This window comes from Heterocephalus glaber, unplaced genomic scaffold (genome assembly GCF_053883595.1).
Source record: "Heterocephalus glaber isolate CG9 unplaced genomic scaffold, H.glaber_assembly_v1.0 deba00001586, whole genome shotgun sequence".
Lineage (NCBI taxonomy): Eukaryota > Metazoa > Chordata > Mammalia > Rodentia > Bathyergidae > Heterocephalus > Heterocephalus glaber.
In genome coordinates, this window is record NW_028258364.1 from 13742652 (window position 1) to 13763129 (window position 20478).

The following is a 20478-nucleotide window of genomic DNA, read 5'->3' on the forward strand; positions in this document are numbered from 1 at the left end:
AAAGCTATGTTTGCAGCTGTTAATAACATTATATATATATATATATATATATATATATATATATATATATATGCAATGAATAGTATAAGTTATATACTTTACAAGTATGCATGACCAGAAGGTTTCAGATATTAAATAAAATAGTAGTTCATAAAATGAAACAAGATATGTAGAGATTTAAAATATCTTACTTCTAGTCTTCTGTTACTTCTCTTATTAGGGGATTTTTTAAACTTTTTGTATTGTATTACCCTCTGATGAATTTTAAGAAAAATCTATGTTGGCATTGTCAAATGACACACAATTGAATAAAAATGAAACCACCATTATTAATACTCAAGGTCAAATTACCTGCTGTTAAACCTGATAAAAATACATGATTTCCTCATTATTTTGAGAAGTATAGTAAGCAGGCCATATATGCCATTTACCATCATTATATATTTTGGATCAATGTTTTTGGGAGTCAGATAAAATCCAGTCTTATTTTGGTTATGTGAAAGGCTGAGTTAATCACATACTTAAGAAACATTAAGTGAAAGGGAATATCAAATGAGTAATTATGTTAGTTGGATTTTAGTGTGAAATTTAATAATAACAAGGATAGCTACCTGCAGAGTGACCATTTTATAGGTATGAGTAGATGAGATAAGATGTAATAAAGTCACTAATTTTAAGAATTATTATAAGGTAACAGTTCTCATCAGTTAAGGATCATAGAATAAGGCCTATCAAACTGAAGCTATTGTAAATAATTTTGGAAACAGGTATGTGAATATTTTATGAATTATATATAAGTATATAATAATTTACTTCATTTTGTGTAGTCAAAAAGATTGCTTGGTAGTAGAGTATAAAGAAATGCCTTTTGTTGAAAAATTGAATTCTAACTACTCAGAGCTTGAATTAAGCAAAAGATTTGAGAATCTACACTTTTAAATTTTGTTAGAATCGTATTTGTCATTATTTGTCAAGTTACAACAATCACCTCTTTACTCATTGAACTTACTCATTGAATTTATTGTTCTTATTCTTTTAATTCAGGCTCAACTTAGAATTATTTTTAGGAAGTAGCTGAGATAGAATAATTTAATTTTCATCTCTCACAGTTAAAATTGAGTTTGAGATCTATTAACATAAACTTTGATAATTTAAATTGCTCATTTTGTAGTATTTCTTCTTAAATATTATGTCTTTTCTAATGCTTACTTATAGAAAATGTGCCAAAATATCTAATACAGAGAAAGATTACTTCCCTTAATGAAAACAAAGTATTTATAAAAGGAATATCACATTGTTTTGAATTTTAGATCTGTATCCATTTTCTAATGATTTAAATTCTTCACAGTTAAATCACTTTCCATTGAATTTCAGAGAGTCCTATTATATTTAGTACTATTATTTAGTATAAAGAACCCCCAAATTACCTAAAAATTATTTTAAAAGGTCTCCTGAGAGCACTGAAGAAAAGAGTATGTCTCATGCTCAAAAGAACTTATCATTGAGCTCCACTATATTCTAGGTTCTGTGATCTACAGTTGTGTTTGGACCAGAATTACATTTTATAAATGTTCTGAAGCCCTGGCATACAAGAAAATGATTATGGCTCATGAACTCACCAGACTCCTGTGTAAATAAAAAGATCAATAACTTAATTTAAAGTACAAATATCATAACTAAATAAACTGAAATACTCCAGAGAGAGCTCCAGGGGAAAATTAAAAATACTATCTATCACAACTCTGGTTGAGAATGTAAAGGGAATTAGACCCATTTAATTACTGGTGATCATACATAGCCTCGTACAGCCTCATTTGGTGTAAGGAAAGCTGTTCCTACCCTGTGGATAAAAATACTCAGATCCAGTCATGTCAGTGTCAACTGCTTTGGGTCAGATAGACACTAACAGCTAGAAACACAGAAAAGCATTATTATTATTACATATCACTTCTTTCCTCCAAACCTCATGTAAACTGCTAGGCTTCCTTTAAGATAGTATTTATAGAAATGAATTAGCTATCCTTATGCATATTATAGTTCTAGTAAGTTTTCAACCTCATTTAAAATGTATAAGAAGCACATTCTGCTCATCTGGTTGGATCAGGGCATCCTTAATAAAAACTTGAAAGATATTCTTGTCATTCCTTTTGGAACAGATTTTCCTAAGCATTACTAATTTTATCCACTTTGACATTATTATTGCTTGAACCCCCCTCCCCCCATTACTGAGGATTGAACCAAGGGGCTTCAACATCCAGAGCTCTTTTTCCATTTTTAAAATTTTGTAACAAGATCTTATTAAGTCACTGAGTTGTGCAGTGGATTCTCCTGCCTCAGTCTCTCAGAGTCCTGGGATTATTAGTATACATCACTGCACAAAGCTATTTGGTTTTTGAAAATGTTGTGATCGACTTTCTTGCATTTACTTTCCTTGAATTTGTAGCCTACTGTTAATTTATAAGAGTGGGCTTTGTACACACCACAGTCAGAGAAATGATGTACAATGAAGAGCTCCATGTATGAGAACAGTGTCGCTGTGGTTCAAATACTGATCTGGCTACTTGCTAGCTGTGTGATTTCTGGAATTTCTTTAGGCTCCCTGTAACTCCTTTTCCGATCTGTGACAAGTATCCTTGAAAGCTCATGGTGGAGATTAAATTATTTAATATGTTTAAAGCAGTGAGTGCGTGACCCAAACGAAGCCCTAGTTAAATGTTGAAGGCAGCCCATATAAATTCTGGGCTTAAATAGAACTAATTATGCTCTCTTTTACTCCCAGAGAAAAATCAGACTCCAAGTGTTCTTTCTTCACAATGTAACACTATTTTGCATCTGCAGTAAACATACTTTCATATGACACATGTTTTAAAAGTACAGTGTTCCTATTTTTCCTTTGTAGCCATCACACCAGTGGGACAGATATCAGAGAGGCAGTGTGTAATGTACAGCGAAGCTTAAGTTTTATTCATTTTATGATGACATCAGTTACAGAACATGATTATACCTTCTGAAATTTTGTAGTCTTATTTCTTAACTTGTGTATTTATGATGAGTAAATTGTATATTTACTTGATTATGTATGATAAATTGACAATCATCTAACAACCTCATTTCTGAAACAGCAGTTTTTGTTTCAGTATAAGTATAATATTGTATTTGATGATTATAGAAAGTAAGGATTTATATTTTTCCAGGATAAAAAGTTTAAACCATGACACAAATCAATGTCCATATACAATTTGACTCATTCATAATTCGCCAATTATATTTGCTGATTAGTGTTAATTCTGGGCTCAGAAAGAATATTTTCAAACCAAAAAGGTCTGGTATCCTTGTGTAAAAGCCACAATGCCCTGAAATCATCAAAGAAGTCAAAACAATCTTTTATTATGAAGCCTGTTTTTCTGTGATGTATACCAGTGATATCCTTGCCTACCACATAATCAGTATTTGAACACATGAAAATTCAGAGATTTGCTTATCTCTTTTTCTTCACTAAAATCTTATTAATACACTTGATTCTATTAGCCTTAGATCTATATACTTGCACTTTCATCCTTCAAAATCAGATAGAACTAGCAAATGGTGTCATAACCCATTTGATGAAGTCTCAAAATGACATAAAAACTACTTTCTGCTTAAGGTTTATTCATTGGACTTGTTGTGTAAATCTCATGGTTTTATAATTCCCTGGGTTTTCTGTCTTCCACCTTCTACATCAATTTTGCTATGTATAATTATTTTGCCTTAAATAACAAATAAACTTAAAAACTAAGTTCCAGTGCCCAGTTTCAAGAATCATACTGTTTTTAATTTCTCATTAAATTCCCATATGAAAAATTTTCATTTTTTATAAAATGATAAACTTTCTTCATGGAACAATACTGTTAAAGAAATGAAATTTTAAAACAGATGTAATTTGTTTTGTCTTTGTTTTTGTTTTGTCAGATGTAATTTGTTTAGCTTGAGGGAGAAAATGCTGTACTTCACTGCAACTGGTTTTTTACCCTTCTGTACTAGTTTTCAATGATTCTGTGTTGCCTTAAAGTTTCTCATCTTATTCACAGTGGAACAAGATATTTGCTTTATTAGAATAAGGCATATATGGTGATCTTTGGGAAATATTCCTTATGGTGGAATCCAGGAAATATTTATAGTTCATTTTGGTGGCAAGATCAGAGCATTCTCTGTGTGATTTTAACTGACAGAGACAAAGGACATTCTAGATGCAGGGAATTACATCGACAAAAGTACAGAACTGGATAGCAAGTAATAAGTAAGTAGAAGCATCTGTATACAAGATAAATCCAGAAATATAGTGGAAGTTAAAGAGTGTAAGTTACATTTTGGGTAAATTAAAACATATTCTGAATAATAATACTCTTATAATAGCTAATAATTATTGAGAATTTATCATGAGCCTGGAAGTATTTTATGAACTTTTCAGATATGAATTAATCTAAATTTTATCAAAGGAAGTAGATATTCTTACTCTCCCCAATTTATAGATTAAAAAAACTTAAAAAAAAAAAAAAGGAATTCTCCTTTTCTTGCCCCCATGATCTTATGGGTAATGAAAAAGAACCATTTTTTAAAAATTTGAGACCATCTAATTCTAGAATCATTGCTTGTAACTACTTTGCTTCTTGATCTTAGGATTATGAAATTGGACACTAAAGATTTGTTTTCAGGGAGTGCGCCTTTGTTTCACTAACAAGATCATTTTTGCAGTTGTCAAATACTGTGGTAATAAGACCTGAAGAAAAATGACTCTGTTGGAGAATGAAAATGAAGGGATTATTACTAGAGAATGTATCAGGAATGAAATAATTATAAAAGAAATAAAAATTAAATAATTATCAAGGATAGTTCTCTAGTCCTGAGAGGGGATAATGGAGGAAAGTTTGCATTTATAATAATAACACTAGATACGAAAATGATGTACTAGTAGAGAAATCAGTTTTGATTAAAAACCTGATATCCAAATAGGAACACATTTGGAAATGCATTTGAGAATAATGAAAAGGATTTCAAATTATGTTTGATAGTTTTGATGAGGCAATGTTAAAGACAAATGTAGTTTTTTTTTCTTAAGATTTTGTAAACTGAGTAGTAGACATGAGGGAGAATGATAACTGAAAACATTAGTGGACTGAGAAATAGCAAGAGTTATTTTTGCATAGGACAGATTTGACCAAATGTGTATGATTTTTAATCCCTTAGAATATATTATTTGAATTGCTGTAATTAAAATATTGCCCATGTCTCATGATTCTGTGAGTTACAGACCAGAAATTCATAGGGTAAGGTTTACTTGTGTGAAAGAATAAACCCAGAAGCAACATTTTGTAAGAGAAAAGGTTCAATCTCACAGTTTAAAATGAATTTAATATTAGACTGTGATCATTATCTGCCTTTTTTTTTCTTCATTAAAAGTTGTGGAAAAAATATCCAGTGCTGTTCTGCAGGTCTCTAGCTTTGATTGCTACTGACATTACCCGAGGCTCGAGAGAGTGGAATAGAATCACTTTTTGAGCAGCTCATTTTACCACTTTTTTTCCTTTCACAATTATCCTTAGAATTAAGTTGGCCACAAAACATTCAAGCAGTTCTTTTGGCTACAGGAAGTTCCTGTACATTTTGAAGATTCAGAGTGTTAGGATGCAAACTATTTACAAGTCTGGGTCCTCTGGAAATCAATGAATAGCCTTTTACTTTTCCACCGAGCTTGTCCTATCAATTAATTCAAATATTTCTGTAAAACATTCAACTCCTTATTATCCTCTGAAAAATTTTTAGAGGTGGTCTGTTATAGCCACAGTAATGTTCATATTTATATCTAGTTAAATAATATAGTTATAAAAGTCTTTTCTATTTAAGCCACACCTATATTTTCTGCTTCATGTCATTGAACCATTTTCCAGCTGATATGTGATTTTCTCAAGCTCATGAATGATTATTCCCATCTGTTCTACTTCCAAAGTGAATGCTTTCATCACACAACCTGTCCTCTCCCCATCTGCATGGCTATGTCCTATTCATCAGTCAAGACTCAACACATTTTACCTCTTAAATTTTCCCATATATACATTGTTCCTATAACCTTTTATACATTATTATACACACTTTTTATCTTTAAAATAGTGTGTAAAAATTATCAGTACATTGGACTGAAAAATTTTTCAGGGCAGTAACCTGTGCATTTAGTGCACAGCCCGATATTCAGAATGGTGTAACTGTGTCTGCAGCAAAGTGTCTGGGTTGGAACAGCCATAAATGCTCATAGACCACATCGGTGAGTGAATAAGTGACCCATTCTGCAACTAGCAAGCTGCACTCCTTTCCTGTTGTAGCCAGGAATAGAAGTGCATGCCTGTAATCCCAGCACTCTGGAGTACTGAGGCAGAAGGACTAGAAGTTCAAGCCCAGCCTGAGCAATTTAGCATCTTAAAGGAACCCTGTCTCAAAAAAAGAAAAAAAAAATTAAAGGGCTGGGAACATGGCTCAGTGGTGTGAAGACCCTGGGTCCAACCCCCACTACTGCCAAAAGCAAAAAGCTTTTCATTTTCAGTCCTAAATACTCTCTCCTGGAACTCATCATCTTTCAAACCTAAATAATTTTCATGTTTTTATTCTGACTAATTATGATCATTCTTTTAAAAATTCTTTTTCCTGACACATTACTTTCTCTTTCACAAATCCTTAAGCCTCCTGTGTCACCATCGCTAACTGCCACGTTCACTAATCTAGTTTTTGCAATGCAGACAATGGTCTGCACCATACCATTAATAGACATATAAGAAGTTAAGTAAACATGAGTTAACATTAAATATATGAATAGGAAGTTGTCAATAGCACCGGGGAACTATGGCTGGAGGCCATTTTTAAATTTTTCTTTAGGTTTTTAAAGTTTTCCTGTAACAACTTTTAAGTCTGTAATATTCTCCTCATCATTATTGTGTAGCTTATTCAAAATTTTTTCTTAGATTGTTTTTTGTTTTATGGCAAAATACTAACTAATGGGCATTTCTTGACCCTGATTTTTAAAGATAATACTACAAATTTCATTTTTGCAAAAATGTTGTTTTGAGATACACAGATATGTTTTTATATTTGCGAGATTCTCTTAACTATACATGTATTTTAGATATCAGTGCATATTATTCATACTGTTTAACAAAAATCCTTTATGGATCCAAAAGAGGTTGATTTAAAAGTTGGAATTCTTACTGAATTTATTGTGATGCCTTGTATAGAGAGTAAAATGATAGCATAACTTTTTTACTTTGCCATGTAGTTTACAATAATTAAAATAAAACCTAATTGAACACATAACCTTAAGTTAAGAAAAATAATATAACCTTTAAGGATATAAATCTTGGAATGAACTAAGATATAACTAGAATGAATTTAATCTTTAATAAACATAGTATATTATATCGATATAGTATATCTATTTTCACAGTTTCTAAATCATATGTCTTGCATATATTTCAAAATAAACTTTAATAAACTCTTACATATGTTTTATTTTCTAACTCAGAAGATATTTAGCACTTAATTATCTAAGCTCGTGGTTAAATTATTTGGAAAATTATTCTTGTTTCAGCAAGTTGTTAGTGGTTAACAAATTAGATAAATGATTGTATTTTTAAGGTAAAGATCTTCTGTATTATTGGATGTTTTTGTCTTCATACCTTGCTGGAATTTTTGTTTGGCATTCGTCATAACAGTGAAGTTGTGCACTTTGTGAGAAGTAGACGTATACAATTACACAGTTGTGTGGTCTATAGCAAACAGCTCTATACAGATGTGACATCCCTCCTTTCACAGGGATGACCCACCCCATTCGGCCATCTTTTGTATGTATGATTTGCTTTGAAAAATCAGTGCTAATTTAACCTAGAGAAGCAATTAATTTTCTTATGTTGTTTTAAAGGAACCCCTTGAAGTATGAGCTTAATGTAAGTAAATACTATCAGCTCCATAATTTTTTAAAAAGGAACAATTAATTATTTAAAGGAATATAACAGTATCTTGCTAGAATTTCCGATACTGGTATTGTCTAATAAAATACTGATCTTTGTCTAACGTAAATGAAATTATCCTTTGACATTTTTAAAGTAAAACATAACTGAGGGAATTGTCATCAGAAAACTTGCTAGTGTATTCCTGTATTATCAGTGTAAACAATGCTATCTTCATGTAGTTCTAAAACAAATCACCATTTTATTTTAGGGAATTATGATCAGGCATTCCAGAAAAAGAGCAATATATTTTACATGGGAGGGAAAATTTGCTACATTTCATTTACTAGCCAAAATACTGTGATATATGTAAACAATAATTCAGTGTCCAGACATGATTTCAGGTTACTGAGGCAAGGGGTGCTGCTTGTTAGAGAGAGCCTGATACAATGGCCAGAGAATCCTGACTACTTTCATGTCCTATGATTTCCCCCCTTTTGGAAATTCAAGCTTCTAAGTTACAATTTTTGGCATTTTTAGAGAAATTCTAACTGGATGTATTCTTATAAAATTCTACACAAGCACATTTTCTTAACATTTTTAGAACTATCTCAATTTATAAGTTTAAAGTTTAATATCTCAGTATTTTTAAAGATCCTTAAAATATTGAAGCTTCTCATTATTTTTAGATGAGAAAGTTAAAAATAATTACAGTGTGGTTTTAGATATCTCATGCAAATCAATTTTAGCTAATACTATTTAAGAGATTTGTGTAAAAGAGGTAATATATTATCATTGGATTTTGTCATAGTTCAAAGCACTCTCTATTAGTATAACTAGATGTGAACATTTTAAAAGAAAACAGAATTGAGTGATTATTACTGCATCTACCCTGTTAATAATATGCGAGGACACTGACATGGTTTCAGTGTAGGTGCCGTATTTACTGATGAGCCAGTTACATGCATATTATCACTTTTGTGAGAAAGCAATTTTTATTTCCACATTACTTCTCATGCACACACTAGCACATATACTTGCCAATTTCCTTATCTTTTAAAATATCCATTGATTTATATTTTGATTTGATAAATGTTAATTTAAAATTATGCTGTAAGCATTGCATATGCATATAGACTAAAAATGAACACAGCTCTACTGCATATTTCTTACATTACTGGTCTAATGGATTGTTTGAATCATTTATTTCACAAGGTTTCTTTTCTAAAAGATTAAAATAAATAAACATATATTCCATATTACCACAGCTTCCAAATAGTCCTTTTTGCCCATACATGTTATATCAAGGTAGAATTCTGTCATGATACAATTGAAAACAAATAACATTTGATGAAAAGAAGAAAAGAAATTTTGCATTAGGGTAGTGTGAACATTAAAAATTAAGAGAGCCAGGGATTTAGCTAAGTGGTTCCACTGCCTGCCTTGCAAACACAAGGTCCCAAGGTCGATCCCTGGTACCAAAAAAAAAATATATATATATATATATAATTCAAGTTAATGTGGCATTAAACTGTTCTTAGACAAAAGATAACCCAATATACTAGGAGAGGCCTTCAAGTTTTTGATAGTTTCATAATTAGCCACAACATATAATCATACACACACACGCATTCAATTTGTAATTTGTTTTTCAATTTGTAATTTTTTGTGAGGTGAAAGGCATGACATTCAATCTGAAAAATATGAAATTGTATTTTTAAAATTAATATGAAAGTATTCAAACAGGAAGGCAAAAGACCAAGTACTCATTCTCTTTTAATAGTTTAACAATATGATTCTCATTTCTGAATATGGGGTTAAATTGAAAAAAAAGTCTTTAGGAACATTTTAAAGGGAATCCTCAAAAGTATTTCAAGAATAAGACACAGGAAAGTTGAAAGAACTGATTATTCAACTGGGCAACTCTCTAATGCAGGCTTACTTTTAATCTATCTTTAAGTTTATGATAAGCTCTTACACAGGGAATGGAGGGCAGGGGTTCTGACTTCCACAGGGGCTAATGGGCTCAAATTTTTATGTGCTGGATTCACTTTATGTATAAAAAAATGCCCTGACTGTGAGGCTCATTAAACATTTGAATGAGCTCTGGAGTAGGTTAGTGATCTCAGCCTCTGGAAATTTTTCACTGTATTGGAATCTCAATCATTTGAGATGTTTCAAGGCTGTTCTTTCTTTCAGTTGCAGACATAGATTAGATTACTTCACAAGTATAATTTATTGCTTTAGTCTCCATGGTTTATATTGTCGTAAAGAGACCTTTGTGTTTCTTTCTTTGCAAGTATGATGTGAATATTTGAATTATAAATTGTTCTTTAATGTATCATATTAAATTATTTCTATCAGGCAATTACATAGTATAAATGGTGTACCAGTATTAATATTTTATAGTTATTTTGTAACACATATGTTACAGTCATTCTGGTTAAGTCATCAGTTAATTAGTTTAATATAAAATCATTACTGGTTTAAATGTTTTATTTTTTTCCAGTGTAATATTATACTTTGCAAATTACAAAAGGCAGCATGATTCAAAAATAGCAAGAAAAATATACACCCCGAGAGTCATTAAAACTATATACTAAATTACAAAAAGATAAACGTTTGAATGTATATTTCCATTGAGTACTTTTTCATCTATATCTCAAATATTAAGATAAGTCTTTTAAATTAACATTTGTATGACCCATTATGAAAAAATATACTAAATGAATAGAATTTAAAAAGAACATAGTTTTTCCATTACTTTTTAAATGACTGAAAAATAATATTTATCCAATATCGAATGACTAGTTTCCTCAACTTCCTACATATGCTGATGCATAGTTAGGAAAAAAAAACTGCATTTGTGAACTGTAAAGAAGAAAAACAAAATTTTTCCAAGTCTGCTTTGATAATTTTATATAGACTACAACAGGAACCTTCCTAATTCAATGTATTTGAATCACTATGCCCAGCCTAAAATGTATGGGCAAATGTATGGCCATAACACTTAGCACTGTGGAATAATAGTCCTTGGCAGTGATTCTGTGGAACTACATTGGTTTTTTTTTGGGGGGGGGCGGTGAGACAGAGCTCTTGCTTTGTAGTTCAGGCTGGTCTTGAACTCAGAGTGATAATCCTGCCTCAGCCTCCTGAGTAATGGGATTACAGGTGTGTGTCACCATATCTGGCTGTACATATAATAATCTACTTGCTACTTGTACACCATTCACACATATAGTCCTGAAGCCATGATGATTATTTAGGGCTCTCACTCACCTCTTAAAATTTTGATAAAGTGGGTGTAACCATAACATTAGTAACAGTATAACGGTTTCTAGCTGGGCAGTACTTCCCATGTAATACTAGCTTCAGAAACAGAGGATAGCTTCTCTCCTTATTTTAATTTTTCTGACCTTCAACTTCAGCTCTCATATTTCTATTATTCAGATATGTATATTCTAATTAGCTGATAGGTGGAAGGAGAAAAATTTATGTTTATATAAACAGACAACTTCAAAAATAGGTGGATTTTAAATAAAAGCAATGCAGTGTAACTCAGAGCAGCAACCAATATATATATATATAAAAAATTAAATTTATATTTAATATATTTAGAATAACACACTAAACTTCTATATCTATGTAACTCTGAAGCATTTTAATAATACACTTTTCTTTTGTATTGTGACTAAATTAAATGAACATGTAATATCTATGGGAATAGCTTTTCCCATAAGTAACCCCTTAATAAGAAATGATATTTTATTAATTTAAATGTGTGCTAGTTTGATTAATTTCTAGTTTTATACAAAATGTAATGTTCAGTAGTTTTCTCACATGAGTTAGTATATAGGTTGCGTATAGGTTACTCTTGAGTTTCTTTTGTCCTTGAACTACTAAAATGATGTTTTATAAATCAGAAAAATTTTAACCTGTAAGTAATATCTCCAACATATTTTGAAGAAAGTAATAGTGTTTGTGGAGTTACTATATTTCCTAGGTTAGAAAAAAGAGTACAGGACCTTATATAATTATTAATGCTGTTCCCTTTCAGACAACAAAGTGTTTAATCATGATAATAAATTAGTTTGGTCATTGCAAATATGTTTAAATTCATTTTATATACTTGAATTTATATGATTGCAATAGTCTAATTCACGAGTAATTTTCAGTTCTGATTATTTTAAACATATATTTGAATTACTTGTAGTCAATTTTGTCATGAAACAGGGAATGTGAATTCAAGGACATGGTAAAATGGGATTTAGTTCTATGAAAATAACAGTTTCCACTTACTTATAGAATATTTTCTATAGCATTATGACTGGATAAGTTACAAGAGCTACCTGTACTTCAGTACTATAGATAACTCACTTAAAATTCATGGTAACATACGATATTATGAAACAAAATATGTTTTGATTACTTTCAATAATGGTTAATATATAGTATGTGCAAATAATCATTTTCACTTTAATGTCTGTAATAAGAGTACCTGACTTTCAAAGTTTCAGTTGACATTTCTGGTAAATATGGAACTAATGAAGAAATGTGTCAGTGGCCAGAAACTGGGTGTTGAGGAATAATAAATGAGGAAATATGGTAAAATAACTTTTGAAAAGTGCATAATTAAATTAACCTACATTTTATAAGTGGGGATTTCAGAGAAGGAGGATTCACTTTGTTTTTTTTGGTACCAGGGATTGAACTCGGATCCTTGAGCTTGCACAGCAGGCAGCCAAACCACTGAGCTAAATCCCCAGCCCACTTAGTTTTGATAATAAAAACCTGTAGCACATTAAATTAGTTCAGTTATGCTATTTAAGGTAATTAGTAATTTTTAATTAGATATTCATATGTGACTTTTACGTCAATTGAACTATCTTAATTTCTAAAACTTTTTAAAATTATACACCTGCTTTGTACCTAGATACAGTTCACGGGGATACAATTTTTGTTCTCACTTCACTCATGGTTAAATATTATGAAGATTATATGTGGAAGAAATATCCATTATTACTATACATACATTAGATATTTAAAAATGATAAATGTGAACAACTGAATCTGGTCATTTTATTTCATAAACTAATGTAAGACTGGAACAAAAAAATGTTCTTTCTCCCTTTGTCTTTCTCTTTATGAGAAATCTGAGTCCTTTTAGGAGATAAATTCACTTTGAAAAAAAGTGTAGGCCATAAAAAGTTTCAGGTATGTACTTTTGAAAAATGAAATAAAATAAATCTTGAAAATGTGAGTTGTCTTTGAATTTTTAAAGTACAAAAATACTCTGGTACAGTTTCCATTAATATTGATCGATTTAATATATTATTAAAATTTATTAAATTAAATAGTAAACAAATTAATTATAGATTTTCTAAATATTTGTTCTAGAAATAAAATCACATATTTCCCCCTAAGCTGTGCACATAAATAGTGAGGGATAGGGATTGTTTCGTAATTAACTTTACTCTCCATACAATTGGTGATTAGTACATAAAACATAGATTTGCCATGCAAAAGTAATTTACAAAATGTGAAAATTGTAAATTTCAGAGAAATCAAACAGAAAGACCATGAATAGTAGAAACTGAGGTGGCACTGGACTAATTTCACACTACATATGTTTGGTGTAGGAGTATAGCTAAATTCCAACTGTATTGATTACTTGTACAATGATGTGCAATTCTAAACTCCAAAAGTCTACCATTTTTTTCTTAGAGTATTTTTCTTTCTTTTTCACAGCACGGAAAAGGATATGCTAGTCAATTCTACAGAACTTACCTGAAGCAGCATGATTTGCACAAAGTCGACCAACAAAAGCATCAACTTTTCAACTTCATTATCTTGGCCATCCAATTAGTTGTGTGTTACTGAGTATTAGATTTCCGGCGGAGTCATCGTGGCCAATTATAGGACCCAGTTGCTCTCAGCAGGCCTGAGAAATGAGTTGAAATGTGCAGAACTGTAGAAACTTTAGAGGCAGCTGATTTTGCCTCTCCGATCAGTGTGTGCCTGTTTACAGCACTATATATCTTTCTCTCTCCAAATGTCACTGAGCCCTTTAGATGTTTATATTCACCATGAGAAGCCAGTCATAAAGAAAGGAAATTTGTGCATTATAAATGCAATATCACTGTTTTAAACTTGACTGTTTTATATTATTTTTGTGTGATCCAGTGTTCCCCAATCTATTCCAACTTTACAAGAGAGATTGTGATTATGTTCTTTTCACCTGTGGGTTATAAAATATGTTGTATTATGAAGACCCACAAAATATCAAAGACATTCTGTAGTTTATACACCGTGTTGCAAAAGTGTTTACTGTACTATTTCAAAGCTTCTAAATAAATATAAAATATATATATTATATTATATAATTTTCCTAAAATGTGGTACAAATTAGTTGGTTTTTAAACAGATTCATTCAATCCACATCATACAATAAAGTAAAAGGTAATTCAGGGTCCCAAAGATAAACTGACTGAGAAAAAAATCATTAATAGTTTCCTCCCAGTTTTCATATCTTTCTCAACCCTGTTTTTCCTTGTTTAAAAGAAAATTAAGCTCTAAGCTACAAAATTTTGTCAAGAACTCATACTGAATTTTCAATGCCAAAGATGTAGCTGTCCATATTATCTTGATGGAGCACTGAATATGTACTATCAAAGTATCTAACAATCTACATGATTCTGATTCTATTTCTATGGCTTTGAACTTAGAATCACTTAAAGCTTTTATAATCTATAAATTCACCTGTATTTGTTGTTAGAAAAAACTGGGTGTCTGTACATTTTGTGGTGTTAAATATGTAACTGAAGATTACTATTTTAGAGTCCTCAACATATAACTCACACATAGTTTTATTTTACATAGTTTTGTGATTCTTAATGACACATGAATATAAAATATTTATAACTCTATATGAATATATAGAGATATATAAATACGTGAGCTGGTAAAGAATATAAAAATATAAAGGATCTCTAAATTTAAGCTAAATAAATTTGGAGATAGGAACATGGTACAATATTGTCTCAGTATTATGTATGAAAATTTTATAGCTTAAATGTGGGAAATGTTTTATTAATGAGAAAATTTTTCATGAGTCAGCCTAGAATTTAAGCTTGACTTTTTCTTTTATGTCAACAAGGTTTATTATTAAATTAAGTAAGATCCATTTTCTTTTCTTTTACATATTTTTACTGTTGTTTACTGCTTGTTGAAATACAATTAAGAAAGGAAAAATCAGAGAATGTGAGGGTATATTCCAAGCAAAAAAGCAATCTCGACAGGTCCCTTCCCTCTAAAAAAACCCTTCGACATTGTATCAAAATGCTTCCCCAGTGCAAATTGCAGAAGTACTTTGAATTATTGCCCTTATTTTCTAACTGATCTTATGTTCAATAAGAGTTTGAGCTACACCATGTTACTAAACAATAGGCTACAGCTAGGAATGTAGTTCAGGGGTGGAAGTATTACCTATCAAGCTGGAGGTCCTGGATTTAATCCTCAGCACTAAAAAAAGGGGGAGAAAAGACTAAAATGGAACAGGTGTTCTCCATCTAATTTTATGTAATTTAAATCACAGTTTTCTTCTTAGATTTAGCATTAAAATTCATAAATGTATTCATCAGTCCTTGATGTATGTTTTGAGTGATATCTTGGTATCATTCATTTGGCTATTAACAAATTAGATAATAACATGTCATATTTGCAGTCAGTTTATATATCGAAAAAAGTATGTAATGTTCCAATTTGTTGAGGAACTCTGTAAAGATGAAGCTAATCAATCATGTGTAGTACAAAAAGCACATATGTTCACTAAGTGCAGTAACATTTTCTCAAACTTTTGGCATTTACTACATTAATATTTTGAATGATAGGCTATTTTAGTAAGAAAATGTTTATATATCATTTAACTACAAATGTCTGTTTGTTCTATTTGACTTTTAAGCAAGAAAATGATTTTCTTGTTGCATCACTCTGCTTTAAGATCTTTCCTACATCACTTTACAATCCTGGGGGGAAATCTACATCCACCTTTTTTATTACATAAATTCAAAGTAAGGTTGTAGTTATTTCATATTTGACAGATATTTCACTTCATTTGATATAGAGACATTTTCTTTATTTAACCCTTCATATTGTATGATTCACTTAAGCAGGCTTATTATGACATATATTTGTGTATCAGCTATTTAAAAATATATATGGTAGTAATTCATGCTAAAATTTTACATTTTAGTCCTTAAATTACAAATCATTCTGTAAACAAAAACAAAACCAAAACTTTTTATCTAGCTTGTGGGAGAGAATTATTTAAATATAAAACCCTAAATGATTAGGTCCTTAATCAACTGTTGCATTCAGAATAAATCAGAAGTTAAATAAAGATATGATCTCAGCAAATTCGATAAAATATCATCCATCAGTGAACGCAACTATAAAACAAAAAGGGTGTCTAACTAATAAAGTTTCCCAAATAAGGATTTACTAAGTTAGCATGTCAAGCAATTTTAGTATAGGCTAGTTAATCTGAGAATTTTAATATCTAATCTTTCATAATTTTATACACATAAAAGAAAAATAATATTCAGATTATTAAAAACATTTCATTGATAGATTATTTTAGACATAAATAATCATGACATTTACTTGTTGTTAACGTCATTAGTTTTAGGACAGTAAAAGTCAAAAAATTTTCCTGTGGAAATGGTGTCTTAATGTTTCAATGGTATGTCAAATGACAATTTTTAGAAATATTTCATCCACATGTAAAATGCTAATTTTAAACGTGTGAACATAATTTTGTGAAATAATTTTCAATCAAATATTGAAATATTGCATCAGAATTACTTTAAAGGTATAATGATGTCAGTAACATGAGTATATCATCTTTTCCTGGAAAATTTTAAGGAAATGTGTACATTTTACTTTTGAAAGATATTAAATGCAATGCCTTTATCAAACATTGCTAACTAAGAACTATAGTAGAAGATTTAACTATTTCAACTACTCTATCTCATTTCTTAATTGTCTTATAACTGACCATTAGATATTTTGTAATTTGGAAGTCTTTCTGCTTCTCCAGGGACAAAAGTCTCACAATTCTCAACATAAACTTTCATAACTATACACTAATTTTACCATTTTATTGCCCTCAAATTATTTGTTGCAATTCAGTTGATCTTTAATATAATGACTTAACAAGAACATGGTAAATGTTAAGCAGGATAAAAGATATATTTATGTTATTGTCTTACAATATTTATGTCATTTTTTCCATTGGATTTCTGTGTGCACTGTTAATACCCAAGGAACTAAAAAGTACTCAAAACATGGTATACTAGATTTTTCTGAAAATCTTCTATTTTTCATATTGCAATTTATTGGGTTCTTTATCTTTCTCAAATCTAATTTTGTAGTGGTAAAGGCTTTGCACTTAACATCTTTTTTAAGTTCCTTTTTAACAAGGAAAAACAGAAAATAACAAAATTCCATATTTTTTACACCATGGAGTAGTAAAATTATTTTATATATTGTTGGTAGGTCAAGGAATAATCCCTCTGCTAAGTCAAACAAAATCCTTATACGGTAATTTGTGAAACTGTTCAGTAGGGTATTTTTTTCTTCAAAAACTTGGCATAGGTCTTAGATTTTAGCATTCTGTAAGAATGCTGGTATGTGGGTGCCGCCAGAGTATTTCAGGCAATAATATGACTAAAATTATAATACCGTTAGTGTGCATGCATGTATTTCTTATCACTGTTATTTTTTAAGTATTTGTAAAATTAGAAAAAAATGACTTATTTCTTGAAAACTTGTCACATGCTTAGTTTCAAGTTTTACTCTCCAGATGTTTTTGAGTTGCGTGAAAATATTGCATCAAGGATGCAAAAAAAATTAAGTTTTCACTTGAGACTCAAAAATTTTGGAATAATAGAACTCAGACTTCCAATACATCCATACATCCTTGTGCTGAAACTAAGCAGGGAATTTCAACTCTAAATACATTTTTTGAGACAGTTATCCGTGAGTGAAAACAGGGTATTATAACAAAAGATGAGTTTCAATCTTAAATATAGTGTTTGTTACTGTGAATGCTATAAAGATACATAAGTAAAACAAGTGTAAATGTAATATATTATTTTATACTGCTGTATACATATGAAATAAATAAAACTAGGATACACATCATACCATTTTTTCCATGGATGGATCTTCCACTGACGCCTGTGGGAGCTTTGAATAAAATCAGAGGCAAAATATGGCCCTACGTTTAAAAACAACAAATGCTGATTTAGTAATTTTAGTCTTAATATAACAGGTCTAAAAGAACATCTGTTCAAAATTATTCTCATTTGAAGCAACATATGGTAAATTTTGAAGAATTTCACTATATTTATAGTTTTGAATGTAGGCATTTAATTCCATATGATTCTAATGATACCCACATGAATCTTTTAAGTATATAGTTCTTCAACTGGTGCTGTAATTTTTAAGCATTTTTTATTAGTAGTAATACTAACACTCCACAAAGATTAATGTAAGGCATGAGCGCCTTCCAGCAATAAAAATTTCATTTAAATTTTAGAAACATATCCTTTTAGAATCAAAGTTGACAGAAATATAAGAAAAACTAAAGTACATATGGGTATCATTTTCAAAAAAGAAAATAAAAATTAATGTATAAATAGTTTTATAATGTTAATATAAACTGAATTAATCCTATTGCAATTTAGGGTCTGAAATACCTAAAAGCTAACAGAAGAAATGCTGTGCTTCTTAATCTCATGTGTGGTTTATGAAACTAATTTTCTTGAGTTCAAACTACACAAACTACATATACAAGGTTCATTCTGTAAGACAACAAGGAGGAAGAATAGGTATTTCTCTTGCCTTGAACATCGACTATTTCTAACCTTATGATGGAAAAGAGCAGAATGAACTATACAAGAATGAGAGTTCTCCATGAAATGTCATCAGCTGTAATTACAGACAGACTCGGTTCCCATGTGTACCTCTGCTTCCTATCACTTTCTCTTTCTCTAGAAATCACATCATGGGCTCTTTCATTAAACTGAGCTTTTAAATTTTAGAGGTAAAATTAAATTTTACTAATTTTAAGTTATGGTCTGACAATGAGGTGATTTGACAAGGTATGATATATGTCTTCAGAAAAAAATTCTAGTTTATTTTAAGAACCAAAGAAATTCCAGAACAATATTAATAATTAAATGATAAAAATTGTGGCCAAAAGCCATTCATGGGATATGAGATCAATTTAATATCTGAAGATGATAACAGGAACAAAATAATAAATAGCATAGAAAAAGTAGGTAGAACTATGTATCAAAACACATAATTCTTGTGAAAGTAAATAGTTCTTTGTGAAATATTTTTCAAATACATGTGTGAAATAGGTCACATTTTAAGAATATTGCATAATGTGAAGTATTTCTCAAAATGTTTAAGAAACACTGCATCTTATGATCGCTATTTCTGATTTAAACTTAGTTAATGATTTGGAAAGTCAGGAAAGATACTTCTAAAAGTTACTTCAGGGGTGGGGATTTAGCTCAGTGGTGTCATCGCCTGCCTTGTAAGCATAAGGTCCCGAGTTTGATCCCCAGTACCAAAAGACTAAATAAATAAAAGTTACTTCACATCTGAATGCTAATCTTTACCCTTTGTAAAATATAGATAAGAGCACTAGTTGTGGGATGTAGATAAAAATTAGTGAACTGAAGTGTGTGAAATGCGTAGCACAATACCACTGTGGATATAAGCAGTACTAGTTTCCAAACTTCAAGATGAAAGTAGGCTCCCTTTGGTTTTCGCTCAGCGTCTCTTCCCCTTTATCTCTCCATTCACTGTTGAAATAAAGTCCAGGAAATGCAATCAAGTTTGCTGGAGTTCCAAGTATCTCCCTCAGCTTCCTTTCTGCAACTCCCTTTGTTGAAAACTGTGCATATCCACATGTGATTGCACTAGGAAACATTTACCTAATTTTCCCCCTTGACGCCAATGTCCTTCCTGAATATCTATTTCCACACAAATAATGTTGGGAGAAACCTGCATATTTGATAGAATCAATCATATGTTTTTGCATATGTTTTTTTTGTATGACTACTATGCATATGATTATTTTTTGATATGGCTAGCATACCTTTTACCATTGAATTTGAGCAGTATTTACTATTTGCTCATTAAAATTGGATTGTTTTAATCTTTCTAATTTTAGACTGCTTGATATTTGCAGTCCTTAGCTTGGCAGTCCCTGTTGCCCAGGGCCATCCTTTGACTGTTCAAAATATTTCTAAAATTTGCTATTTCTTTTGAATCAATTAAAAGATCTTTCCTTGTCATGAAATCTAAATTTTAAATCTTCTAGTTAAAATAAGTTAGTTCCTGTGAATTTATAACTAAGGTAATGTTCCTAAGGGGGAATTTATATTTTAAATAGAAGTTATTAATTCATGTAGGAACATCTAATGAGAACATT

The 20478-nt window shown here is 30.4% G+C and overlaps 1 protein-coding gene across 2 annotated transcripts in view; it reads left to right on the forward strand.

The window, feature by feature from the left end:
• The window catches only part of Pcdh10 (protocadherin 10), a 53554-nt gene that overhangs the window by 24141 nt on the left and 8935 nt on the right, over nt 1-20478 (forward strand). Inside the window, exon 5 of one of the 2 annotated variants that reach the window (XM_004854969.4) lies at nt 13716-19639. The exons of the other annotated variant lie outside the window; for it this stretch is intronic. Within the exon in view, the coding sequence (XP_004855026.1) occupies nt 13716-13735 (20 nt within the window). The 3' untranslated portion in view covers nt 13736-19639. Of the gene's footprint in view, nt 1-13715; nt 19640-20478 lie in introns of those variants that run through there. 2 annotated transcript variants of the gene reach the window in all.